The following is a 27793-nucleotide window of genomic DNA, read 5'->3' as shown; positions in this document are numbered from 1 at the left end:
TATTCTTCACAACAGGTTTATCGGGTAGTTACCTCCAAAAGGTCACAGAGATTAAAAAACTTGCCTAGTATCACCAAGATGGAAATAAACACTTTGTTCATTACCAGTTCCTAACATAAAGAACACAACTATTCCCACAAGTCAAACACAATAATCACATCCATAATAATGTATTTCATTTCCAATTTATCATTAGCCATCAAGCTGTCTTGGCCCAAGAGAAGGGTGAAATCCATTTACATTTACCTAGTAAGTTCAATACTGGGTGGACTTAACAAATTTTATTTGCATTCACAACAAAATAAGTATAACACTAGCTGACTGTGCAGAGTCACTATTTACAGCCACAAATTGGAGGGAGGAAGGCAGTAAGGCTTAAAGGCAGCAGGTTTAGTTTTAAGGCAGCAAGTTTAGGCCCCTTAAAATGTTCGAGAGCCATGTACAATCATGGGAAATCTGCCCCGAAAGGTGACAGCAATCAATCCCCGACAGGTTAAGGCAAGGAATCCTCTGAGTAGTTCACAAACATACAAGGGTTTTAACAATTACTTCGTATCTTACATCAGCTTTAAAAGCTTCAGGCAGTGTGGATTTGAATGCAGTGCAGTTCCTCAAAAATGCCAATCCTCTCCTTAATGGAATTAGTGCTTTTCTAAAAAACACATGCATTTTTACAAATCATTGTTACTGGCATTCACTAAAAAAATCAAGATATTTTCCAAAGAAAAATATTTAAATCTCAGGAAATGAACCTTAAGAATGTCTACTTAAGGAGTAAAATAGTTTTTCAGTTTGTGCAACCTGCTGGCTTTTAAAAAGGATGTTTCTTTCGCATGAAAGGAAAACAGGAGACATACACATCTTTGCAGTAGTAAAGGAACAAATGAGGGTGCACACTTGCTGGAATACAAATCTCATTAAATAAGAATGCTTGCTAAAAACTTTTGGTAAAGGGGTCCAGAAAAGTCTATAAAAACGTTTTAAAGAAACTTCCAATTCACTGTGTAACAAACCCACTGGAAAATGTCTTTATACAATTTCTTTAAAAGTCAGGCCCCTTCCCTAGCATAAGTTAAATTATTTGATTTACAAAAATGTACATATTCTCAGGAAACTGAGGTATCAGAAAATTAAGATATATTCATACAGCAAAGACGTAGTCATGAAAACCCATCATAACTAAAAATGAGCTTATTTCTTGTCATTATAAATACATTACAAATACAACTATTTCATTATAACCCCTTTATATATATATATATTTTTAAGTAGCTGTAGAAGATAAATTTAGGCACTTCGGTGGTCTTACTTCTAGGTATTTTTTAAATATGAAGATCAAACTTGCTATCAACAGAACATGTGTTTTGAGCTATTTTTTCCAGCAGTGTGAATAGGCTGTACTAAGCCAGCCAGGCTCTTTGATCAGGTGCGTCCCATTCCCATTCCTTCCCTTTTAATGAATTACACTAGATGACCAGCTAGAGTCAAGGGTGACATGCCATGGTCACAGAACACAGCAACATCAATCTGGTTCTCTCAGAAACAAACGCACTTGCCTTTAACCTTGTGAGCACAAGGGATCTGGCACAATTTCAGAGTGAGTAAAGTATATATATACCTTCATGTTCCAGTCTGAACACTAGTAAAAGAAAAGAAATTCAGACTTCAAATTCACCTAAAATGAGAAACTATTAGGCTGAACTATGCAAAATATTTTAAGGCTAAAAAAGATACAACAGCCTCATCAGAACCTGTTTTTGGCACTTGAACACGTGCATCTCTTCAACCCAGAGCGTCCATAATAAATAATGAATATAATAAATGAAAGGGCTGCCTTTCTCAGGAATATATCACAACAGGAGGAGGGGAGCTGGACACTATATTAATGAAATAGATTGTCGACATAAACAGTTCAGCAACACCCTTTTGCTCAGAGGTAATTTTTAATCATGACCCTTCTATTTTAATAATTAGATAGCATGATCTTAAAAATTCTATTCAAAAATGCTTTCCTTAGTTGTTTATACAGCTTAAGTACTATCTAAAGCTATGATGTCCAATACAGTAGCACTAGCCACAGACGGCTGTTTAATTAAAATTAAAAATTTGGTTCCTCAATCACACTAGCCACATTTCAGGTGGTCAACTGCTACGTGTGACTGCTGGCTCCCGTACTGAATAGCGTGAAGGACATTTCCATCATCACAAAAAATGCGACTGGACAGCATTACTCTCAAGAAACTGCAGCTGTGCTATATGCTAATGATTTTAAAACTTATTCTTTAGAAGTTGTTTAAAAAGATAACCGCTACACCTTTGGACTCCAGGTTAATACTGATCTTTGTTGATACGTACACAAGAATGGTATCAACTTCCTGGTCTTTATTTAGTCTGAATTTATGAAATGTTTAAAAGTTCCATCCATGAGGCTCAAATAAATGAACTCAGATATTTTCACGATTATAAAAGAACAAAGTGAAGATCTGCCATACATGAAATTTAGCACTCACATGATTAAAATAGATCATCTCATCCTTCCACTAATACCTAAAAATCTTGAAATAAGAAAGCAAGCATAACTACCATTTAAAGCTCTTCACAAGAATCGGGCAAAAAGTTCTTTATATATTACTCTATTTTACTTTGGTGTCTTAGCAAGGAGGAAAAAAAGCATTACTTACATGAGGAGGTAATGTACAAATAAATAGTAAATTAAAAACTGTCTAAAGAATAAACTGCTATGAAATAAGAACTAAAAAAATACAAACTTTTGGTTTCACGCATCCAAAAATGCTCTCATTTGTATTAGTATCTGAAACGTGAGTTAATGCTTCATATACTTCTGGTAAAATGACGTTCCTGTTATTAATATTTTCAAATTTACTTTGTCGGAACACAAAGTAGAGAGAGAACAATTGTATAGTATTTCTTCTTCCAAGTAACTCTTGGATGGTAGACAGGGAGTGGGAACAAAATAGATGGCTTCTTTTTTTTTTTTTCTTAGTAGGTAAAAGCAAAAACGACCCAATCATAAAATGCACACAGCTGTTTCTAAAAGAAAAATGCAAACACAACTTAACCATACTTTATTTGACTGCATCTTATTTAGACAGCTTGCACATTTCAAATCCCATTAAATCTCTCTCTCCAAAAGGATATGGGACAATAGAAGAAAGTTATGCAGCAATATCCAGTCATCAAATAGCAGTCAATATTTTGAGATACACGTGATATTTTATAGATACTCAACTCATATCTGACGTCAATATGATTTATGGTTATGTTTTCACAAACCTGAAAGCCCTGTAACATTATAGCACTCAACTTTAGTGATGTCGTGGTGCACTGAAAGTAATTCTGATGCACTACCAATCTGATTTTACCTATGCTCCTGGAAAGGGATGAACTTCATGATTTTTAGACACCATAATAAATATACACATCCAGTCTTATACATGTCAGCCAATACCATAACACAGGGCAAGGTAAAGTTAAAACATGTGACAGACAAACTCCTTTACATAGATTTGTCAAGCAAGTGAGGAAGGTAATTTGGGGAAAAGAGGCAGAAAATATTAAAACCAATTTTTTAATAGTAGGTTTTTTTTGTTTTTTTTTTTCATATTTTGCTGGCTTCAACTTCAAAAACTACTGTCCGGTTTCTGATCTGTGGACTTTGACAGTTTCATCCTAATGTAAGGGAAATTATAATCAGCCCACACATCAAAAATGATAGTATACCCGTTAGCTTCTTCAATACTAACACATAGCTTCATGGTAGCCTGTATAAAAATGTTCAGCAGTAGCAACTGCCAAACCAGTGTCAGTGGATATTACAGTCAGTCTTAAAGAGGCAGCACCCCATTAGAAGAAAGTTGCACCAGTTTTGCTCAGTTTTAGCCAAGTGAACCCACTCTATCCATTATAAATGGAATTGTTTTAAGGTTATAGAAGAAAAACAAAAGTCCAAGGTCAAAAAGTAAATTAATGTTGGATGCTATTTCAACTGGAATGGAGACTTAATTTTGGTGTCAGGCTATCACGCTAAAAGTTAAAATTTTAGTCTACTTAAGTAAACGATTTTTACATACCGATATTTAACATGCCAGTTGGACAATATGGCAACCATTTGACTTTTTAGTCACATGTTGTTGCTATTGTTAGGTGCTGGGGAGTTGGTTCTGACTCAGTCACACAGTTAAGGTCATATTTACAATATGCCCAGTAAATTAGTCCAGACAACGCAGCAAAACTTGGTCAATTCTGGGGGAAGAAGTCAGTAGTGATGGTTTCATTGACAACTTGTCAAAAACATAAAAATGGTTGAATTGAAAATCTAGAATGTATCTACTTTAGAACTGTCCCCATTAGTGAGTCAAGCACATATATGTTCTTCAATAATCACTACCTCTGAACCAGCAAGTTAAATATAAAGTGGTGAAATAAAATTTGATGACATAAGTAAACTGTTTTAGTTCAGTACTCTCCATCTTAACAATAATAACAGAAGCAGACTATGACTTACATTCTTCTAAATGCTGGTGCTCAAATGAAGTTTGAAAACATACTCAAAATCTTCAACTAAAAAGCTAAGAGTATTGTGTAGTCATCACATTTTTAATGTAACCAGTTTTCTGCCTATTAAACTTTCAAGAACAGTATGAAACGGGAAGAAAAAATTTTCTTTAAAAATAAGGAACTAAAAATGATCCCACCAGCAGGAAGTTTTTATTTTCATCAAATATAAATTGTATATTTTTAGTTTAAAAATACTTGTTACCATGTTCACTTCCAGGACACTATACTGAGCAAGGAGCAGCTTTCCTTTTTAAAAAAGAAAAAAAAGAGGCAACAAACTTTCCTGAAAGGGGGCTTTTACCAACTGTTAATAGAGGTAGGGTTTTTAAAAAATACAGTAATTATAGCCATAAAATAAAACAAAATTCAAACCAAATCCTAGAACAGAAGTAAGGCATATCCAAATTTAAAAAACAGCAACAACACAGATTCCTACAAAACATTTTTCACAGAGAATGAATCTTTTTTTTTATGGGTACATAGGCTTTCCAGTTAAATAAATAATCCATCACAGGTTTACTGACTCAATTGAAAGCAATTAACTTTAACATTTGTTACACTGAAAATTGATAAATTGACCAAAACACAATATAACTAATGAACATGGTGATGGCTGTTAAGAAAACCCATAGAACTCATTCCAAAAAAAGATTTCTATTTCTCCCTTTTGTTTTTCTGGGGGAAAAAAAAGGTAACACTCCCCAAGAACTTGCCTGTATAAGAGAAAAGAAAATAAAAGCAGCTAAAAATGGATACAATACACCTTGAAATTTATTTCTAAGACCAGGAACCAAAAGTGAAGCATTTCAAGAAAAGGAAGCAACGTGAATCCAAATCAAGTGGGGAATTAAAGTTCCAACTGCTTTGTGAAAGCTGTTCTTCACAGGGTAGCAATAATTTTGATTAAATAAAATCATACCAATTTACATTAATTTTCTATTCTTTTCCAAAAATCCCTCTCTCAAAAAAAAAGAAAAAAAAGTGCATCCAAAACCCAGCAACTCCTGGCTCTATTTTTCCTATCCCCTTTGAGCCATTTCTCTAAGAATTCCCAAGTAAATTCAACATCTTACTATAAAGAAGGGACTTCTAAAGTAAACCACTCTGTCTCTCACCTGAAATAAGTATCCAAATTATAAAAATCTGAAATAATTTATTATCAAATTTAGAATTTAAATAAAAACAAAAGTTTGTTTGCAAAAGCCTTAAAAAGAAAGGAAAAGATAGCATGCATTCAAAAACTACAGATGAAGACAAATATTCTTATCTACACGGGCACTGGCAGACGCAATTTAATTATCATTACTCATTGTAAGACACACCCCATCCTACACATTTTTTTTCATTCACTAATCACTGAGGTACCAATATTCAAGAATGGAAAATTTCATACTGAAAAAAACAAAACCTAAAATTGAAGCTTTCTCCCCACCCCTCCCAGAAAACTGTGGCAGGTTTCATGTGAAATGTTAGTATACTTAGAGATTTTTATAATCTACATCGGCTTTTTTCAGGAACAAAAATCATGTTCAACTTACTGGTTCTGCAATAAAATAATCACTGTGTAAATAACATTGTCAGCAGATTTTGCAAGTGAACAAACAAATCTTGGCTATCAAGTGGCACATCTTGTTGGTACCAAAAGAACTCCTGAAGTCTGAAACAAACTCTTTTAATTCAGAACAAATGCGCCATGCCAAAGTGCAACAAATATTGTGCGACACTCAACGAGACACTGACAGGTAAGAGCCGCATGGAAATCACTAAATCCACCTGCAAAGCAATTCTGTACAAATCGCATTGTACGCAAAGGCTGCTGCTACTGCGTGGTTGGACAGCTGTTCCTCGAAGTCAGTTTCTCAACGCAGCCACAGCTTAAGTCGCAGTGCATCAACTCCGTTTAAATAGTATCTGAACAGCCTCTTATCACGAACGAAACCAAGGTTTTCATAAAGTTTCAAAGCAGATTTATTTGTTATTTCTGTTTCCAAAACAACCTTCAAAGAAAGGAGAGAAAACTAAGTTACAATTTTGTATGTTTGAATCTAACTTACAATTTCATAATTTTGAAAAAAAAATACAAAGTAAACAGATCAAACATTTAAGAAAAACATACCACACTGGACTTTCGTGATATTTGGAATTTTTAGCAATGACATTGTATTGGTTTTATACCGAAAAAATATGTATTATTTCCTTGTGGAAAAAAGAGTGACAAGAAGATGAAGAAGTCAACAATAAGAAGTTTACGAAAATAAACCAGTACTTGAAAACTATTGAGATTGATCTCCAACTTTTGTTTTCATTACTTCGTCATCATTTATCCTAATGATAACTGTAATACTTTTCTGGACTCTAGACCAGATATCAGCAAATTTCAGCCCCTGGACCAAACACTGCCAGTTTCTGTAAAGTTTTACTGGAACACAGCCACGTCCATTTGTTTACAAGTTGTCTACTGCTGAGAGTTGAGTAGTAACCACACAGCCATATAGTCAGAGCCATGGTGGCGCAGTGGTTAAGAGCTAAGGCTGCTAACCAAAAGGCCGGCAGTTCGAATCCACGTGCTGCCCCTTGGAAACCCTATGGGGCAGTTCTGCTCTCTCCTGTAGGGTCACTATGAGTTGGAATTGACTGGACAGCAACAGGTTTGGTTTTCTGGTTTAGACCTATAGTCAGAAAGTGTAAAATATTTATTATCTGACCTTTTACTGAAAAAGTCATGTGAACCCTGGTCCAGAGCATGAGTTCTCAAATTTTACGTGTGTACTATAATCACCTGGAGTGCTTGTTAAAATAGATTGCTAGGCCCCAACCCCAGCTTCTGGGAAGGTTTAGGTTAGGTCCCCAAAATTTGCGTTTTTAACAAATTCCTCGGTGATGCTGATGCTGCTGATTGGGGGACCATGTTTTGAGAACCATCGGTCTAGACATCAGAATCGACTCGACAGCAATGGTTTTTTTTTTTTTTGGGGGGGGGTCTAGACATTATAGTATCAAAACTTAACAGAGGAATACGTAGTATTAAGTTCCATCTGGGTCTTTTTGAATATTACTGGATCAGTGACCCTAACAATGAAGAACTGATACTTTTGAACATTAAGTGTGATTTTCTTAATGTTTCTACCTCCCTCTACAAAAACACCGTTCTGCTCCCTTCCCCTAACTTTTATATACATAGCTTTATTTGCCTTTTGTACTGATCCTCGACTTATCCCATTGAGAATTATCGCCATAATGAGCCACTGTTACTGTTGGGGTGTCATAACCCTCAGGTTTGTTGAGAGGGGGCAGATGGCAAACAATGATTAAACAAAGGCCCAAGGAAGGCATACGAATCTCTTCCTGTTCTATCTCAAGTTCTCAAAAAATCAGACAAGAATTCAAGCAATAGATGTAAATATCCAAAATTGAGTTCATAATCTGCTCCTCTTCCACAATTCCATATCTCAGTAAGCAGGATCTCCATCTCACCAGAGGCTCAATCCCGAAACCCCAGAGTCATCCTCGAACCTCTTTCCTCCCCTTTACATACATCCAAGCACTAATGTCAATTCTATATTGTAAATATTCTCTAACTGGTCCTCTTCCTATTCCACTGATAACCACCTAGTCCAAGCTGCCATCAAGACTCATAATTACAACAGCCTCCTTACTTGTCTCCCATTATCTACAAGTAGTTAGAATGATCACTGGTTGATTCTCTGCTTAAAACCATTTATTGACTCCCTTTTGGTTTCAAGACAAAGTCTACAACCTAAAGATAACCTAAAGAGAATGTAAAAAGCCCTTCAAGATATGGCCTCCACCTACATTTACAGCTCTGCTTTGGGTATTTCTCCCTTTGCTCTCCACCCTCAATACAAACTTTGTTTCTGGAACCCACCATGATGAAAATTTCCCATCTTAGACCTTTTATATCAGCTGCTTCCTCTGCCTGGAGGCACACTCTTCCTATCCTCCTCCCTTCTGGCCTTAGCTTGTCACTCCAGATGGGATGGAATATCCCTCCCCTTTTATACTACCCTTGTACTGGTCCTAGGAAACACGTATTCCACGTTTGATGAGAATGTCTTCTCTCCTAGCTAGTGATCCCAAGGAAGACAGGGACCACGCACATCTCCTTCCCAGCTGTTTCCTCTGTACCTAGCACATTGCCTGATAGATTTGTTAATTATATGTCCTTAATATCTTTCATTATATTACATACAAGATGCAAATATTAAACAAAAGTATTGCCATGGTTTTCAATGACCAGAATACTTGGACAGTATTTTATAGCTGCATCACTATCAGCTGATCAGTATAATGAAGGAGATGGGTGACTTCATAGATGTGGATTATAGTATGTATTTTCCGCTAAAACAAGCAATGCAAAAGTGACAGACCACACCCTGTCAAAGGTGGAAAACTTGAATGACCTGGAAAAATGAGGCAGTCCCGTCGCGTTCCAGCTCTTACAGGTTTCACTGTATTTTCCACTAAAACAAGCAATGGAAAAACTTAAGACTGTACCCTGTCAAAGGCAGAAAACTTGGGAGACCTGGAAAAACAAGGCAGTTCTAGCGAGTTCCACACTCACAGATTTCACTGTACACAAAATCAGAGAAAGCATCATCCTGAAAAAACTCTCAGAAATTCTGGGGGTAGGGCTCAGCAATCTAGTTTGACAAACCCTCCAGGTGATTATACTGCAGACTAATTTGAGAACTCCTGGTCTGGACCAGGGCTTGGCAAACTTTTTCTGTAAAGCTGAGTAGGCATCATCTTAAGGCAATTACCTATGTGATTAACTCACGTAAGTATATAAAACCTTCAAAAGATCTAAAACAAATAATAGTTCAGGGTCAATGGAAAAAGTTTCTAGGAAGAACTTAATCAAAGTTGTATAGCAAACATACTGGTTTAAGATAAGAATTAGAAGCCAACAATTTCTCTCTGAGGAAAAGAGAATTTGATTTTTAGTAAGGTATGCCATACTCCAATCTGGAACACAAGTTCTGGTCAATACAAGTTTTCAGTTTTCAGTATTACTCTTGGTAATTCCTGGAATTCTTTTATTGGGTGAGAATGTAACTACAGATAATTATAACTAAAATGTTAAATCTAAGCAATTAATACGGGAAGCACTAAAGCTGTAACACCTCAAAACTTGGAAGTGATTTCACAGAAACAAAATGAGACAATTTTCAATAGCTAATATTTATTGGAGACTTACGTACCATGTGAAGCATTTTACATTCATTCTCTCATTTTACATTTACAATAACCTTTTGAAATAGATATTACTTCCATTTTACAGGTGAGGGAAACCCGAGGCCACCCACCAGAAGAACAGGGGCAGGCCACAGTCCACATTGGAGCTAGAGTTTAATAGTAACCACTCTCCTGTACTTCTCTAATTGTTACCCAGGGTAAAACAAAGCAGCAAATGGGAAAAGGTCTAACTACAATGAAGGGGATCTAAGTCTACCTTCATTAATATTTAGCAATCTAAGAAACTCAATACACATCTGAGGCTAAACCAAAACCAGTTACCACTGAGTCAGTTCTGACTCATGGCAATCTCATGTGTGTCAGAGTAGAACTGTGCTCCACAGGGTTTTCAATGACTGATGTTTTGGAAGTAGATTGCCAGATCTTTCTCCAGAGGTGCCTCTGAATGGACTCGACCGTCCACCTTTCAATTAGCAGCCAAGCACATTAACCAATTTACACTACCCAGGGAATCCTCAGGCTAACCATGGCTGCATAAATACACATTTGAGGTATGGTTAAGAGATGTATTCAGGTTTGCTAGCATCCTAACAGATTAATGAAATGAAGTCCAATTACACAGAAAAAAAAAACTACACAAAGGGCTAAACTTAGTTAAAATGTAAAGATACCTGGCATACTTATATTTTCTAAACAAAGAGATCATGAGTTTCTTGACAACAGAAAATACCAAGGAAAAAGTAACTTACTTTTAATAGTTAATTGCTTAAATTCTTGTAAACATCAAGAGAGAATCTGGGTTTATACTGGAAACTCACTATAAAGCTATTTTTTTGGTCTATATCATGAGAACATATAGGAAACCAAAGGATAATGAAGTCATTTTAATCCTAAATTTTACTTAACAGATAAAACAGGTTATAGTCTAGTTCCACTGATTCCCTTAAAAACCAAAAATTACCAGCGTTTAAGTCAGACGACTACAGTTCAGAACACATGTTTTAATGTTGTAGGCTAGGAGCACTTGGAGGGCTGGTTTGTTCGCTGCTAGAACCTAGACTAGCACAATGGCCGACACCTGGCTGATATTTGCGGAACGAGTAACAACAAAGTTACTCCCTGTTCTCCACAACATCCTTTTAAGATAATTAACCATCACAATGCATAAAGAGACCGACTATAAAAAGTTAAATGACTTGCTTACAATTACACAACTATCAAGTGACAGAAGATGAATCTAAAACCCAAGTTTCTCAAACCTTCAAATTACTCAAAAACCCATCTTATCCCATCCTTCATCTAGCAGCCTTAACTCATAGTCAAAATATGTTTCCAGAGAAACAAAAATGTTAAATATATAGTTATTAAACAACATAAAGCTAAGAAATCATTGCTGTACATTATCGGGGGGGAAAGTACAATGGGATTTTTTTCCCTTATATATTTTAATATTTTAACAGAAACTAACTCACATCTCTTTGGTTCCTAATAATCTAGTTCAGTCACTGTTGTATAAAATATAGTGAACTATAATATAATCTGGAAACCCTGGTGGTGTAGTGGTTAAGAGCTATGGACAGTCTGCAACAGGCCACGTTTATAAAAGACAGAAACTACACATCAAAACTAAAAAGAACTACAAGAAAACATCAGGTGGTAGACTTTCTTCTATTTTCCAAGTTTTCTGTGATGTTTATTATGGGTTTCCAATGTAAAAATGTTTTTAATGTAAGTAGAGTTGAAAAATTATGACATGATTTCACACCTTCCATTAAGAAATTATGATTCCATTGTATTCTCATCATATATGATAATCAGCTGTGGGTAGGAATACCATGGTAACCATACCTTAAATTAAAAGAAAAAATTTTTTTTGAAATTTAAATTTTCAGAGATGACAGTATCAAGGACATTTACAGCTTAGAAAGTAAAGCATTGCTCATTACGTTGATTAATCACCTGACATATTCTAACTTATTTCAGGAAAAAAGTGCATAAATGCAGGTTCATTATTTTTGGCAGACACAGCCTCGTTTAAAAATTACATTTTAGAAAACTCTTTTATGCTATGCTTGTGTATGTATCTTACTCTTTCTTAATGTGGAACATGAATCTGAGCTACTTGTCCTAACTGCTACACAGCTGGCAGCCAGAACACATAGGTGTGTAATCAAATTCAAGCCAGATCAGTGTACGGATAATGGATTTCTTATTCACGAAGCAACATATCCACTTGTTTAACTCTTTTTTTCATGGTATAACTTTTTAATCAGTTCCAAACATTTAGAAAATGAAAAAGATTTTTAGCTATGTTTTTGTACTATGTCCAATTCTGATACTAAATGTTGAGAAAATCACAGTAAGGCAAAATAAAAACATCTATCAGACTGACAGTATAGCATTGTTATTTGGTCAAAAAACAATCTACATTTCAAGCCTATGATTACTGACTTTGGCTTAATTTACTCTTATCTTAAAAGGACAAGTGGCAATCAAGAACAATATAAACATGACTCAGGTCACGAGTGGATTCTGCAAATAGAATAAAAAATAAAAATGGATAGCATGTGCGCAGTAAGGCTTCATAGATTTCCAAATGTATCTGTGCTAAGCAGTTCACAGATTTAAAAACCTCTACCTTTGTAAGAATTAAAAAAAAATAGCAGCACAAAACAATGTAAACAATAGAAAATATATTTAAAACCCTCCTCAAATGTCTTTCTGATAGATTTTCTAATAACTTATCAAAATTTATTGACCCTTTAAAAGAAAGGAAGGTTGGCCTAATTTAATGAAAGCAAAATCACATGCTTATGGTTTTATAATTAGTCACTGTATTCTCGGAGAAATGTAATTTCAAAGTTTTCCTAAGAGCAATGAATTATATAGAAGACATTTTCACATATAACTTTGTTTTTATCAAAAGGCCAAGTTCCACTATCCCAAAGATTTCTCAAGTTTTTTAAAAACTTGGTTAACATTGCAAATACACTTATTTTTATCTTGTTTGCTATGTACAAAAATAAATAAATTCCTGTTCCTAGAAAGATTACAATGGAATCAAAAAGAAAGACAAGTTAACAATTATACTGGTCAAAATTCAGACTGACTTTTTAAAAAAAGAGGTAAAAATAACATGCTGGAAAAACACAGCTAATCATCTAACAAATACTTATGAACTACCTACTATATCACAAAAGCCACACTAACTACTAAGAATAGAGTAGTAAACAAGAAAAGGTATCTCTGCCTTCCTGGAACTGAGTGGCTAAGGAACAGACACTGAACAAGCACACTGAAGCACAATAAGTACTAAAAAAAAATAAATTCAGAAAAACAGAAGGTACAACTGATTCTGTCCAGAAGGATCAAGGAAAGCTTAAAGGAGTTGTTGCTATTTGATTTGGATCTTAAGCCTAAGGTTAAGTAATAATCATTATTTCTAAAGTTAAGAAAAATGAATCAGCATTAGATTTTCAGGCCCACAATGGAAAGAGTATTTCTACTGCAAAACGTATCACTAACTTAGGATTTAACTGTGAGACTAAAATAGTATAATCAAAATCCCCCTATCACTCCTCAGAACTCTCAAAGAAAAGCTAATACTATTGAAACAGTTGATAGGTAAAGCACACAGCCCACCTCACAGGTAATGACCAGAATAACTCAGAAAAGGCTTATCCATAGGAATGTAACACTGCTTATAACATCCCTACTCACTGGACTGCTTGTATTGCTCATAAAATTACTAGTACAATATGACTTTCCTTGTTCCTACTTCTTCATCATTGCTGTATTAAAGACATCCGTACTTCTCTACTTTATAGTTGTTTTCCTCCACAGTGCACACTAGTAAATGTTTAACATCCTCAACCATCACCAACATTTATTGGGCACCTTTTTTATCATATGTAAGCACAGTACTTACAGGATACAAAGAAATTACACCTGTCTTACAAACTCACTGAAGAACGAAGATGCATTTAGATTAATATACAGATAGGTCTATACTTTTCCCCCTAGCCTTATTATTATTTAATGCCAAAGGATTTTTTCAAGTGTGAAATGTCCTTCATATGGGCTGGCAGTTTCCCTATGGTTCAAAAAAAAGTGTCATTTAGAGAGAAACTACCCAGTAAGTACTGCCCAGGATAGCAGACCTTAAACATTTAGAAAAACTTACCTCATCACAGTCTCCTTCAACCATGGCATATATAGCTTTCTTAACCAAGTTAGTACCTAGAATACAGATCTGAGTATTAATGAAGGAAAATGTAATTAGTTTCTTAAAGATACCTAAATTATTATATTCATAATAAGCACAGAAATGTTAAATGCTAGTCTATCTTGAATATAGATATATAGATTACCTCATATTGTGGGGAAAAATGAAGATGTAAGCCAAGAGAAATCAAGAGGAGCTGCACATAGCAATTTAAGTTTTCTCATTAAAGACCTCTCTCTTGATGTATTCCTTTATCTTGGTTCTAACTATTTGCCCCAGGCAGGGGTTTGTGCTATTCTAGTTGAAGGTAGGAGGAAAGAAAAAAAGAAAAAGGCAAGATATGGTATGGACAGAAAAACCAGGAACTCCTTGAGCTGGTCAGAACTTACTACATACTCCTTGAGCCGATTTGCCAAAGATCTTCCAAACCCCTGGACCCCGGGCACAAGACAGCTACTACCAGAGCTACTGTAACCCAGAGTGGGCCTAAGACATTGAGTCGATTTCTACAAATCCTTGTAATGAGCCTGGGCACAACGGTATCTCGTACTCCCAAATGATGGCAGTGGTGTGTCTGTACATGTCTAGCAAATGTATCCTAGCTTAGGGTCAGATATATTTGGTATATCATAGAAACCCTGGTAGCGTAGTGGTTAAGAGCTACGGCTGCTAGCCAAAAGGCTGGCAGTTCAAATCTACCAGGCTGTCTTTGGAAACCATATAGGGCAGTTCCACTCTGTCTCATAGTGTCGCCATGAGTCAGAACTGACTTGACAGCAAAAGGTTTGGTTTGTTTTGGTTTCAGTATAGAAAAACAAATTGCCAAATCTGATCTTAAAAGGCAGAAATCCATATTTTTATAACAAATCTCCTAATTTTCAAACTATACACAAAAGCACATGAGGCAAACAATTATGTCTGAAGGCCAGGATGCAAACCTCAAGACGGTTTAGGCCCTCTGAACTAGCTACCAAACAATTGCCTACCATTTTCCATGAGTCCTTATTAAAGCTTTTTAATACATCAAAGACTCGACCTTGGCCTATATAATAAGCCCAACTTGAAAAAGTAACCTATTTTTAATATGTTAGGTTTAACCAACTTTCCTTATAGTGTTACAGTTTACTTACTAATTTGTAATAGTAAAATGAAAGTTGGTTAAACTTAACATATTAAATAAATCTATTCATAATTATTCCCCATGTGTGAAACAGTCTCAAGTTAGATAACACTAATATTTAGTTTAAGAATAGCCACAAATGACAAAACTGCTAATAAATACTGCTACAAGCATCAAATATACTTTCATTAATACTTAGCTTAGGTATATCCCAGAATTTGACAAGCTCAGACAAGCACCTGTCTACCTGACCCTGCATCTTCAACAAAGAGCCAGTAGGTCCTAGACACTAACTAGGACAGTGGTTCTTAACTAGGCATATATCACAGTCATCTGGGGAAGTTTTAGCCCTACCTCTGACAGGACAAGCAAGATTGTCAGGGGAGTGGCCTATGCATCAGTTTTTAAACCACCCAAATGATTCTAATGACCATTATGAACCATGGGTATAAAAATTGACATGTCAGGAAAGGCAGACCCAGGAAAAAGACAAGGTCGGGAACAGTAAGAAACAGTTCTCCTTTCTCTTGGTCCTCCCTGATCTGCTAATATAATGTTAGATGACTAGCACTGAGTAAGGATAAAAATGTCTCCATAATTTTGCTTTGACTGAGGTCCACTCACTCCAAGTATAGACAGCTCTGTGAGGGCTGGGCTCAAGGGTCCTAAAATGCTATAAAAACCTCAATAGTACTTAGTAAAATGCAAAATAATTTTGTTTTTGTTTTTTTAATTGTGGTAAAAATATACATAACAAAACTTTTGCCATTTCAACCTTTTTTACTTGTAAAATTCAGCAACATTAATTATGTTCACCATGTTGTGCAATTTGCAAAAATTTTGAATGGGATCAAAAAATGTCAATAAAAACTGTTCACCTCTTACTTGTTAGAAAGATAATCTCTCGAACAATTAAACATAAAGAAAACTCTAAGAACTTTTTGAAAATACTATATTGAAATTTTAAAATCCTATTAATTTTCTTCCCTTAGCTTCACATTCATTTTTACGTATTTACACTTAAGTCTTTTGTTTCAAAAAACACAAATGGAAACAATTCTTTTAGCAACGTGATATTTTTCTTACCAATGCCATTTCTCCTGTATTTGGAATCCACAGCTAACATGGCTATATAACCTCTGCGGAACATCTTTTTGTGCATATCCAACTTGCAAACGATGGCACCTACACACTCCTCCCCTACCATTGCCTTAAAAATAAACAAACAGTTATGAAGAATACATTGCCATCAGGTACTAAACAATTACTCAGTGAAAACAGCAACCAACCATTGCTTAGCATTTTTGAGGGAAAAAGAGGTACTAGGAAATCCACAAAAGGAACAATCAAGTAAGCTTCAGAAATCTAAATCCCAGGACTCTTCCAAATGTTTTCATTTTAAGATCTTTCTATATTCTTGAGGACATGAATTTCTTATGCTTATTATGAAAACCTAGGGGACAAAGATTTCCACAAGGTATACATTCAAGTACTTGTACATAAGGTACTTAGAATTTGCAATAAAGACCAAGGTATGCATGAGGTACTGAGAATTTGCAATAAAGACCAAGGTATTTTAAGTGGGAAAAAATTTTTTAAGAAAAAGCGTATTCATTAGGATACGTTAAAATATTTTAAGATTTGCTTATAAGCAGAGTATTATAAGTTTAAATTTAATTATAGTAAAGCTTTAGTAAAAAACAACTCTAAGACATGGTACTCATACCTGAATGGTAGAGTTAGATTTTGATCGGGAAAAGAAACGTAAAAATTTTTCAGAAAAGAGACTGCTTATAAGGTATTGCAAAGATCCTACCTGAGGGGTTTTTGTTATTAAGTTCTACAAAGACTTCATAATGGTCTCAATTTAAAGACACTCCTGACAGTGTGGGTCACTGTCATAAAAAATACCTATAGCTAAAAATCAGATACAGCAAAACCTTTGCTGTAATGATTTTACAGAGCTTTCTACTTTAATAAAAATGTACAGCATTTTTTTAATGTTAAGGGTTACATATTAAATCAATGCTAATCACCCTCTATTTTCATTAAGAGTTCCACTGTTGTCATTGAGAATATGTTTTTCAGAATTTTCAGCACTGATAAAGTTTTAGTAATACTGTATTCTGGTAAATATAAATAGGGAAATATATCTAACTGTTCAATCATGTGTCTGCATGAAATACTTGTTTGCTGTAAAGTGCCCTCATTAAAAACATGAAAACATCAAGTGTCTATTAACACAACTAATTTTCCCGAGGAAACTATTTCAACAACAAAAATAACCAGAGTGAATTAAAAAATTAAATTAATAAACAAAGTCCCATTTACACTTAATACATAAAAAAAAGAAAAAAAAAATTTTTTTTTTTTTTTTTTTTACATACCTTAACTTAAATCTGTTGTGACTTTTTTAAGTGTGGAGAAATTTTTTAGGCAAGATAATTCTAATCCATTTCATGGAAATCTAAACTAGGTCAGAAAAATCCTCTTGAGGGGATATTAAACTCAACAGCCCTCACTAACTGTTTTGTTTTATCACGCATTCCGAAACTATTACAGGTCAATAAGCCTCTGAAATTTTTATTTCCTTTTTTTTTCACTTAAAATCCATCTACTTCTTTAAAAATTATTTTGAAAACTGAAAATTTTCTGTATTAAGAGCTGAAACAGACACAAAAGCTGCCTCTTTGAACAGCTGATAGAGTTCTCTGATTTGTGTGTGTGTATTTAAAAGAAAAAAATGCATATGCACACACATACACACACCATATAAAATCATCGCAGACCAAATTGTACATTTAAAAGCCAGAAAATGCGGAGGCCTGGCCACCTTAGGTTGACTCATGTGAAATGAAAACTATGTATGTTCTATGACAGAAAACAGTAGGACAGCTACACCTTACAGTTAATAAAGCCATCTAAAAGGGAGAACAAAATTAAAACCACTAAGCACAATACACACTGGACAGTACTTTCAAATTGGACAGTAATTTCAAACATATCTTTGTTTTCTGACCAACGAAGTAATATGCAAACACAGTATTAGTTCACTCTACATTGGACTGGATTGATTTTTTTCCTAATTAAGAACCTGCAGGAGCAAAAATCAAGTTGCATATGTTACTTAAAAATAAAAGCCCAATACAGTCATGCGCCGCATATACGTCTGTGGTCCCATAAGGTTATGAGAGTTCAGAAAACCCACTCTGAGAACAGACGTAGCAGATTTAGGCATGTCGCACTTAACGATCATGATGATCCTCAAAAACAAAGAAAAAAATTCTCTAAGCTGTTAAAGGATCAGCTCCACTAGAGCTACAAGGCTAAAGAAAATGTGAGAAGGATTTGTATCAGATATGGAGAAATCGCTAATGATATGGATTGAGGACCAAACCCAAAAACCAATCACTCTCAGTATGTTGACAATCACTGTTAAGGCAAGAAGCCTGTTTGAGATGCTCAGAGAAAAAGCAGGACCAGATTACAATATTGAGTTTAGTGCTAGTTTGGGTTGTTCAAGCGCTTCATAACGCTGCATAACATGAAAGTGAGTGGCAAGTCTGAGTCCTGATATGAAGGCTGCAGAATTTGTTGAAACCTTAGACAGATTATGAAGAAAAAAAAAAAAACCTGTTGCCATCCAGTCGATCCCGACTCATAGTGACCCTACAGGACAGAGTAGAACCGCCCCATAGAGTTTCCAAAGAGCACCTGATAGATTCAAACTAACGACCTTTTGGTTAGCAGCTGTAGCTCTTAACCACTATGCCACCAGGGTTTCCAAACTAATTGTAGAGGGAGGTTATATGCCCTAGCAAATTTTTATTATGGACGAATCCTCCTTATTCTGGAAGCGAATGCCTGAAAGTACCTTCAACCATAATATGGTGTTCGCACGACACTCAAATCACATTAACGTCCTATTTCCCAGAATGCATCTTGGACAATAGGCAACGCATGACTGTATACACGATGTTGTAATTAATAAGATGTTGGTAGCAAGAAATGCCAGTGTTGCATTTTTTCCTGATAAACTGCTGATGAATATACACTTACAATAATCCCTAAATTGCTTGTCAATTTTTCCAAATAAAAGTTTTTGCATACACGTTTGGGATTCATGCTACTAAATGCATTCATTTTTTCATGAATAGGAACTGAAAAACCTTGGCAAAGTTAAGACTTAACTTTACAAGGCCAAATATATATAAAACCATGAAAAATATGAATTGTATGAACTAGAGTCCTAAATTCCAGAACACTACAAAAAGAAAACAGGACGAAGCTGGAAAGTTAAATTTAGAATAAAAAGGAAGTACTATATTAAATAGCTGGCAGTAAGTTTAAGAACTTCAAGAAGGCACTAACAACTGGAAATACCATGAACTCCAAAAAGGTAGATAGTTAAATACAGAGGAGTTGACAGTGTCTCCCATTTCTATAGTACTCTCACATCTGTTACAACTATTAGGAAGAATCATAAAATTTTATAAGGCCAACCCCATATATTCCATCGGATCCATTACAGATTACTTATGGAAACCAAGATCATTTGGGAGGTTTCCAAATCTCTTGAGATTAATGTTTGTAAGGACAACTGCCCCTTGGTGAAACATAACTTGGTGACACAATGACCTTGGCTGAATGGGTCAATGGTATGTCACTTTTCAGGTTCTTACTTTGTTACCATAATGCCAATTAACATTTGAAGATTGAAACGTGTTAAGTCACTCTGATCCTTAATTTTTTAACTAAAAAAAATGAAGCTGAGCTAGATTATCTAAGATCTCTGTCAGTTCTAAAATGATAGGATTTTTGCTAAAAATACACACTTACAGTTTTAAAAAATTAGTTATGGGAAGTTCACATTTAAAAGTATGTCAACGTGAAGACCCCAGTTCTAAGTGGCCCAATTCTAAGTTTTTTAACTATTGTTTTACTGTTCAATACCTTGATTCATACTTGCACCAACAAATCTTACAAGTTAACCACTTAAGCATATATCATTTCTAAGTACTCAGAACTTAATATATACATGAAAGAAACTTTGGCTATTAGGGGCTAAAGTCCAAATTAGCAAATTGGTAGAGGTCTATGTAAAATCAATACCGAAGTTTACTAAGTTTATCAGAGTCTAAAATTGGCAGGCAAGTTGAGAGGCACCTAGGTTAACATCAGAACTCAAGTTTACTAAGTATCATATACACACTATTTTCTGGAATTGGAAGAAATACATACACTATTTCAATTTAAAATGTGACTCATTTGTATGCTTTTGTGGCTTATCTTACAATTAAATCAATCTACAATTTTTTAGCAATTACAATGACATTTGATATAACAATGCTCTAAAATCATTTTCCCATATTCATTGACAATGATATATTTTATAACTTCTATTTTGATACAATGCTTAGAATTCTCTAAGAGTAGCTTTCTAGAATATGAAATAGTTCCATACTTCAAACAAACATACTAAATGGAACTTTAGCAAAGTGAATACAGAAAATCTACACACAGAACCGCCATTATCCACACCACATTATGTTTTCAGATTACAATTAAGCTATAGAAATTTTAAACTACTGTCAAAATGACTTGCGAGGAATTACTAAGTACAACAAAGTCAATGCTAAGATAACAAATAATGGTGGTGGCTTTTCCGTTCATGTGAAAAAAAAAAATACTCCTTAAAACCTTTCTTTAGTAAAATTCAATGGAAACAATATGGTTGTGAGTACATGATACAAAGCATGTATTTGTAGTCAATATTTAAATGAAAGGTCTCATCAAACTGAAATGGGCCAATGTAACTGGAAAGAAATTAATGGTACTGCCATTTCCTTCATCTTAAATTTTAAAAATACTACTTAAGTTGAAAAAAAATTATTCAGCTTGTTCAGTAGCTAAGTCTTTTTTGCTTTCATTTAAGTAAAAAAAAATGTTGTCAAGCATACTCCACACAAGCCAGTGTTACTAGTGTTTATTTTATGACCAATTTCTTAAAAAAAAAAAAAAAGAAGAAGATTAGTAACAATTTCACGCTTAGTTTCCTACATTTCACAAAAAGGTATGTTGTTCAAGTTTCAGGATTCTTTCAGCTACCAGAAGTGTTAACAGCACCTTCTACAATGGAACACCAGAAAGCAGGATGGCTACAACTGTTAATTGTCCTGTTGAAGTAAAAGGAAACAATCTCCATAATTACTCTCCATGCTTGTAAGATTTAACTCTCCAATGTAGCCACAGCAAGTTTACTGACAACCATGTTCGCCAAAACATGTTTGCTCATATACTCATCCGTGATTATGACTGTAAGTGAGATTAATAAGGCCTGTATCCGAACAGACCCAAGTTCAAATTAAATGATTGCAAAGTGCTTTGAGAGTGAGGAGGGTGATTAAAGACGGTTAAACATGATTATAAGCTTATGTAAACAGGACACAAGACCCCCAGCGAAACATGCATCATACAGGCTTGCTGCATTTACATCAGTATGAAGTGGACTCGGATCATGATGTCTTACCTTCAAAACAGTTTCATTAAATAACTAGGAGAGTGCACAGGTACTTTACATCACGTAAGGTACTACGAAATGCAGGACACATCCGCTGCCACACTCTCAGCCCTCACATTCCCTGCCCTGCTCGGCCTGGATCTCTGCTGGATTCACCCTCTTTTCATTCCATCCACTTACCAAGAAGCACAGCTGTGGCCAGTTGTGGATAAAATATCTATAGGTATAAATGGAGTAGGGTTCAGACAGATCTTTGGTGATCAGTCTCATGATATCGGGCATTTGTAGCTCGGATTCATATCGGACATATCGTATCGTCCGATCCTCCCCAGGCTCAACCTCCCTGCCCGAGGGGCTTCTTAAACTGCAGCCGGCAGTCAGGGACGAAGACAGCAGCTGCACCTGCTCGTCTTCCTCCTCCTCCTGCTCAGTGCCCTCGGCCAGTCCATTGCGGGTCGCCGCGGGACCGCTCGCCGTCGCTGCCTCTGCCGGGCTGGGGAGCGCAGTTCTTGCATTATTAGGGAGGGAGTGAGGGGGGCTTTCGCCCGAGCGTAGCCCAGCTCCTTTTGTTGCAGTTGCTCTGGGGCCCCCGTCGGGGGTGACCGTAGTCGTGGCTGACTCGGCCGCGCTCAGGACCTTGCTCTTGAGGGAGGCGGCCGAGCGGAGGTGCCGCAGTTCGGGGCCGATCAATCCGTTGAGCTGCTGCTGCTCCTGCGGCGGCTGAGGGCAGCGAAGGCACGGATGTCCCTTGGCCGCCGCCGCCACCGCCTCGCCGCCCGCCGGACTCCTGCCGCCGCCGCCGCCTTCGTGCTCCTCGTCGTCCTCCTCGTCCTCGCTGCAGCAGGCGGGGGCAGCCCCCACCGGGAAGGCACAGCGGGGCTCGGCCGCCGCCGGGGCCGGAGGTGCTGGCGGTGGGAGGAGGCTGCTAGGCCCAGGCGGTACCTCCGCCATCCTACAGGCGACACAGACCGAGAGGGGAGGCCATGAGACCCAGCCAGGAGCGCGGAGCAAAGGGGGCGGCGGGTGGGGGGCGGCCAAAGTGGGGGGAACAAAGGCAGAAACCGTCCCTCGCGGAGCTGCCCCCTAATTCCGCGCCCCCCCACCCGCTCTTCAGCGCCGCCCAGCTGCTCAGCGGGCCACTGTCCCGGTCCGCCCGGGCCCATCCGCCAGCCCTGTCACCCGCAGCCCCTCCCCCGGTCCCTTCCGTGCGGCTCACCCCACACCAGTCCCCGCCGCTGCCACCGCCTCTCCTCTTCCTCCTCGGCCGCAGCCGCCTCTACCACCGCCAAGCTCACACTCAGTCGCCGCCGCCGTAAAGCGCCCCGGCTGTTACCCCGGGTAAAGTTTCCTGGGCCTGGCTTTACGACACTTCCCTGCCTGCCGGCTGCCGGAGCCAAGGGAAAGGGGCGTGGAGGGAGGTGACCTGTGGAGGGGCGGGGACGAAGGTGTCTTCTGCGGGCTACCGGGAGGCCGCGTGCTAATGGGTGGGGCTGTGGGGCGGGGAAGTTGCTGGGGCCTTAGGAGTCACCAGCTCCCATCCCCCTCTCCTGGGATTTGAGGCTCCTCCGCCCCGGCAGTTTGACATACGGGCTGGGGACGGATGGGCCCGAGAGGCGCTGCCGCGAACCTCGTCCTCTTGGGGAGGATTACAAATCTCCTAAAAAAGCTTGACTCAGCTGCATAAAGTTTAACTTTTGCCCTGACCCAGAGACTGGCAAGAGAAGGGAGTTTACCTAGGTCTCCTTCAAAAATGGAGCAAATCAGGAAAGCAAATAGAAAAGGAGAGGAAGTTAGAAGCTTTGAGCTGTGAAAATGTGGGGAGGCCTGTGGAAACTTGGTCGTTAACAAGAGCCTTTGAAGCAAGAGAAAGTGGACAGGTAGTCCTCTTCCTGTTCCCCTCCCCACCCCCACCGTGGCCCAGGGAAATTGGAGGTAAATGTGACTAACAGGTGCTGGGCAGCTGCAAGCACGCTTAGGGAAGAGTTAGAGATGATGGAAGCGAGTGACGACAGCTAAGAAGCACATTCCTAAATTTGTGACACGAATTGTGATAGTTTGGGAGCCCGGATGCCCTTCCCACCAAGTGGCCTGCCCAGCGGGAACAGAGGAAAAAGAACTACAGCACACACTTAAGCGTGCTCCGGGGCTCATTCTGCTCTAGTCTACACTGGTGATTTTCAGCAGGTCTGAACTGAGAGGCAGACAGGTAATGTAACTCACCTGCATACTGAGCAAATTAGGTTTTTTGAAAACTGATTTGTAGAACTGGTCAAGTGTGCAGCAGAATGGATGTTTTCAGGGTTATAATTCTAAGACTGATCATGTTTGCAACTTTTTGCCATAATCTAAACTGTGCAGAGAATGGAATACACTGTAACATGGCTATTACATTTGAGTTGTTAGGGTCCTTGTCGTTAAACTCTGTTAAAGGAAGGCTATCTATCACCTTCCCTCGAGAAATTTTTATCACCTTCGCTCAAGAAATTCAAACTATAGTTATAAAAATAACAATAATATTTATTATTTGCTCTGGGTCAGACACTGTTCTGCGTGTCTTATATGGATTTATTAACTCATAGTTTTTTAAACTATAGAAATACCTTTGTGCACAAATAGGCATGTAGAAGTTTATTTCCGCCTGGTGTAATAAGAAAAAATGATCCCAAGCCCCATTCAAATGCCTGTCAATAGAGGAGTGGTTAAGTAAACTTAAAATATGTAAAAACCCACTGCCATCTAGTCGATTCTGAGTCATGGCGACCCTATATACATATATGTATAATACGTTAAGTACTATAAGATATTATTATGTGTCTTAGGCTGAGTTTTCTTAAGAAACAAAACCAGTGAGGTGGATACAGGCATACCTCATTTTATTGTGCTTTGCTTTATTGCACTTTGCAGATACTGCATTTTTTACAAATTGAAGGTTTGTGGCAACCCTGTGTCGAGCAAGTCTATGAGCATGATTTTTCCAATAATGTGTGCCCACTTCGTGTCTCTGTGTCACATTTTTGTTAATTCTCAGAATATTTCAAACTTTTCATTATTAAATCTGTTATGGTGATTTGTGATCAGTGATTTTTGATGTTACAACTGTCATTGTTTTGGGGCACCGTGGACCACATCCATATATGGTGGCGAATTTAATCGATAAATGTTACATGTGCTCTGACTGCCCTGCCGACCTACCGTTCCCTGTCTGTCTCCCTCTCCTCTGGCTTCCCTATTCCCTGAGACAGGACAGTATTGAAATTAGGCCATTTAATAACCCTACAATGACCTCTAGGTGTTCAAGTGAAAGGAAGAGTCCCAGATCTCTCACTTCAAATCAAAAGCTAGAAATGATTAAGCTTAGTGAGGAAAGCGTGTCGAAAGCCGAGATAGGCCAGAATTTAGGCCTCATGTGCCAAACAGCCAAGTTGTGAATGCAAAGGAAAAGTTCTTGAAGGAAATTAAAAGTGCTACTCCAGGGAACACACAAATGATAAGAAAGCAAAACAGCCTTATTGCTGATATGGAGAAACTTTTAGTGGTCTGGATAGAAAATCACACCAGCCACAACATTCCCTTAAGCCAAAGCCTAAATCCAGAGCAAGGTCCTAACTCTTTTGAGTTCTATAAAGGCTGAGAGAGGTGAGGAAGCTGCAGAAGAAAAGTCTGAAGCTAGCGGAGGTTAGGCCATGAGGCTTACAGAAAAAAGGTGTCTCTATAACGACACGACAGTACAAGGTGAAGGAGCAAGTGTCGATACAGAGGCTGCAGCAAGTTGTCTAGAAAATCTAGCTGAAATCACTGACGAAGGTGACGACACTAAATATCAGATTTTCAGAACAACCTCGTATTGGAAGAAGATGCCATCTAGGACTTCCACAGAGGAGTCAGTGCCTCGCTTCAAAGCTTCAACGGACAGGCTGACTCTTTTGTTAGGCAGCTGGTGACTTTCAGTTGAAGCTAATACTCATTTACCATTCCGAAAATCCTAGGACCCTTAAGAATCATGCTGAATCTACTCTGCCCACGCTGTATAAAAGGAACAACACAGCCTAAATGACAGCATATCTATTTACAACAGAGTTTAGTGAATATTTCAAGCCCACTGTTGAGACCTACTGCTCAGAAAAAGAGATTTCTTTCAAAATATTACTGCTCATTGGAAATGCGCCTGGTCAGTCAAGAGCTCTGATAGAGCTGTACAAAGAGATTGATGATATTTTCATGCCTGATAACACAACATCTATTCTGGAGCCCATGGATCAAGGAGTAACTTCAACTTTCAAGTCTTATTGTTTAAGAAATGCATTGCATAAGGCTATAGCTGTCACAGGTAGTGACAGCTGGATGGATTTGGGCAAAGTCAATTGAAAACCTTCTGGAAGGGATTCACCATTCTAGATGTCATTAAGAACATTTTATGACTTATGGGAGGGTGTCATGGATTGAATTGTGTCCCCCAAAAATATGTGTCTATTTGGCTAGGCCATGATACCCAGTATTGTGCCCTTGTCCTCTGTTTTGTGATTGATGTAATTTTCATATGTGTTGTAAATCCCAATCTCTGCCTGTGGTTAATGAGGCAAGATTAGGTTATGTTAAAGAGAATTAAGGCGGGATGTAACACCCTCATTCAGGTCACATCCCTGATCCAATATAAAGGGAGTTTCCCTGGGGTGTGGCCTGTGCTACCTTTTATCTTACAGGAAATGAAAGGGAAGTTGGGGGCGGGGCTCATACCACCAAGAAAGCAGTGCTGGGAGCAGAGAATGTCCTTTGGACCCCAGGTTCCTGCATGGAGAAGCTCCTAGTCCAGGGGAAGGCTGATGACAAGGACCTTCCTCAAGAGCTAACAAAGCCTTTCCCTGGAGCTGGTACCCCAAATTCAGACTTCTAGCCTCTTAGATTGTGAGAGAATTAATTTCTCTTTGTTAAAGCCATCCACTTGTGGTGTTTCTGTTGTAGTAGCACTAGATGACTAAGACAGAGAGGGTCAAAATACCAACATTAACAGGAGTTTGGAAGAAGTTGATTCCAACTTTCATGTATGACTTTAAGGGGTTCAAGACTTCAGTGGAGGAAGTAACTGAAGATGTTGTGCAAATAGCAGGAGAACTAGAATTAGAAGTGGAGCTTGGAGGTGTGACTGAATTGCTGCAATCTCTTGATGAAACTTTAACAGATGAGGAATTGCTCCTTATGGATGAACAAAGAAAGTGGTTTCTTGAGATGGAATCTACTCCTGGTGAAGATGCTATGAACTTTGTTGAGATGACTACAAAGGATTTAGAATATTACATATACTTAGTTGATAAAGCAGCAGCAGGGTTTGAGAGGACTGACTCTAGTTTTGAAAGAAGTTCTACTGTGAGTAAAATGCTGTCAAACAGTATCGAATGCTACAGAGAAATCTTTCATGAAAGGAAGATTTAATTGATGTGGCAAACTTCATTGTTGTCTTATTTTAAGAAACTGCCACAACCACCCCAGCCTTCGGCAGCCATCAATATTGATGCCAGACCCTCCACCAGCAAAAAAAATTATGACTCACTGAATGCTCAGATGATGGTTAGCATTTTTTATCAATAAAGTATTCTTTAATTAAGGTATGTATATTGTTTTAGACATATTGCTATTATACACTTAATAGACTACAGTATAGTATAAACTTTTATATACACTGGGAAACCAAAAAATTTGTGTGCCTCACTTTATTGTAATTCACTTTATTGCGGTGGACTGGAACCAAACTCGCAGTATCTCCAAGGTATGCCTATAGAGAGAGAGAGAGACTTATCTTGAGGAAATAGCTCATGTGGTTGTAGAGGCTGGCAAGTCCCAAGTCCATGGGTCATGCCTCAGGCTGGAGGCTTCCCCTGACTCATGTAGCTGCAGGGGCAGATGAACATAAGATTGGCAGGTAAGATGGCAGGTTGCCGGCTCATGGGCTGTGGAGCCTGACAGATCCCAAGATCAGTAGGTGGTACAGCAGGCAGCTGGCTAAAGTTCTGTCATGGACTGAAATCTGCTCCCCTAAAATATGTGTCAACTTGGTTAGGTCATGATTCCCTGTATTGTGTGGTTGTCCTCCATTTTGTGATTGTAATTTTATGTTAAAGATTGGGGTGGGATTATAGCA

At 37.7% G+C, this 27793-nt stretch overlaps 1 protein-coding gene and 1 long non-coding RNA gene across 3 annotated transcripts in view; one reads left to right on the top strand and one right to left on the bottom strand.

The window, feature by feature from the left end:
- Positions 1–22984, bottom strand: NAA30 (N-alpha-acetyltransferase 30, NatC catalytic subunit). The gene is made up of 5 exons (XM_049898073.1): positions 22877–22984; positions 21841–22612; positions 16227–16350; positions 13979–14034; positions 1–6575 (listed from the first exon to the last, which is right to left on the bottom strand). The coding sequence occupies exons 2-5, from the start codon at positions 22609–22611 to the stop codon at positions 6438–6440; spliced, it is 1089 nt and encodes a 362-aa protein (XP_049754030.1). The 5' UTR covers position 22612; positions 22877–22984; the 3' UTR covers positions 1–6437.
- A 148-nt stretch (positions 22985–23132) lies between these two features.
- Positions 23133–27793, top strand: part of LOC126083972 (uncharacterized) — a 65829-nt gene continuing 61168 nt past the window's right edge. Inside the window, exon 1 of one of the 2 annotated variants that reach the window (XR_007518895.1) lies at positions 23133–23866. This is a non-coding gene — a long non-coding RNA (uncharacterized LOC126083972). The remainder of the gene's footprint in view (positions 23867–27793) is intronic. The other variant, XR_007518894.1, reaches the window with a different exon arrangement.

Source organism: Elephas maximus, chromosome 10 (assembly GCF_024166365.1).
Source record: "Elephas maximus indicus isolate mEleMax1 chromosome 10, mEleMax1 primary haplotype, whole genome shotgun sequence".
NCBI classification, from domain to species: Eukaryota; Metazoa; Chordata; class Mammalia; order Proboscidea; family Elephantidae; genus Elephas; species Elephas maximus.
Note: the sequence above shows the minus strand (reverse complement) of the source record. Positions and strands in the feature narration are given on the sequence as shown.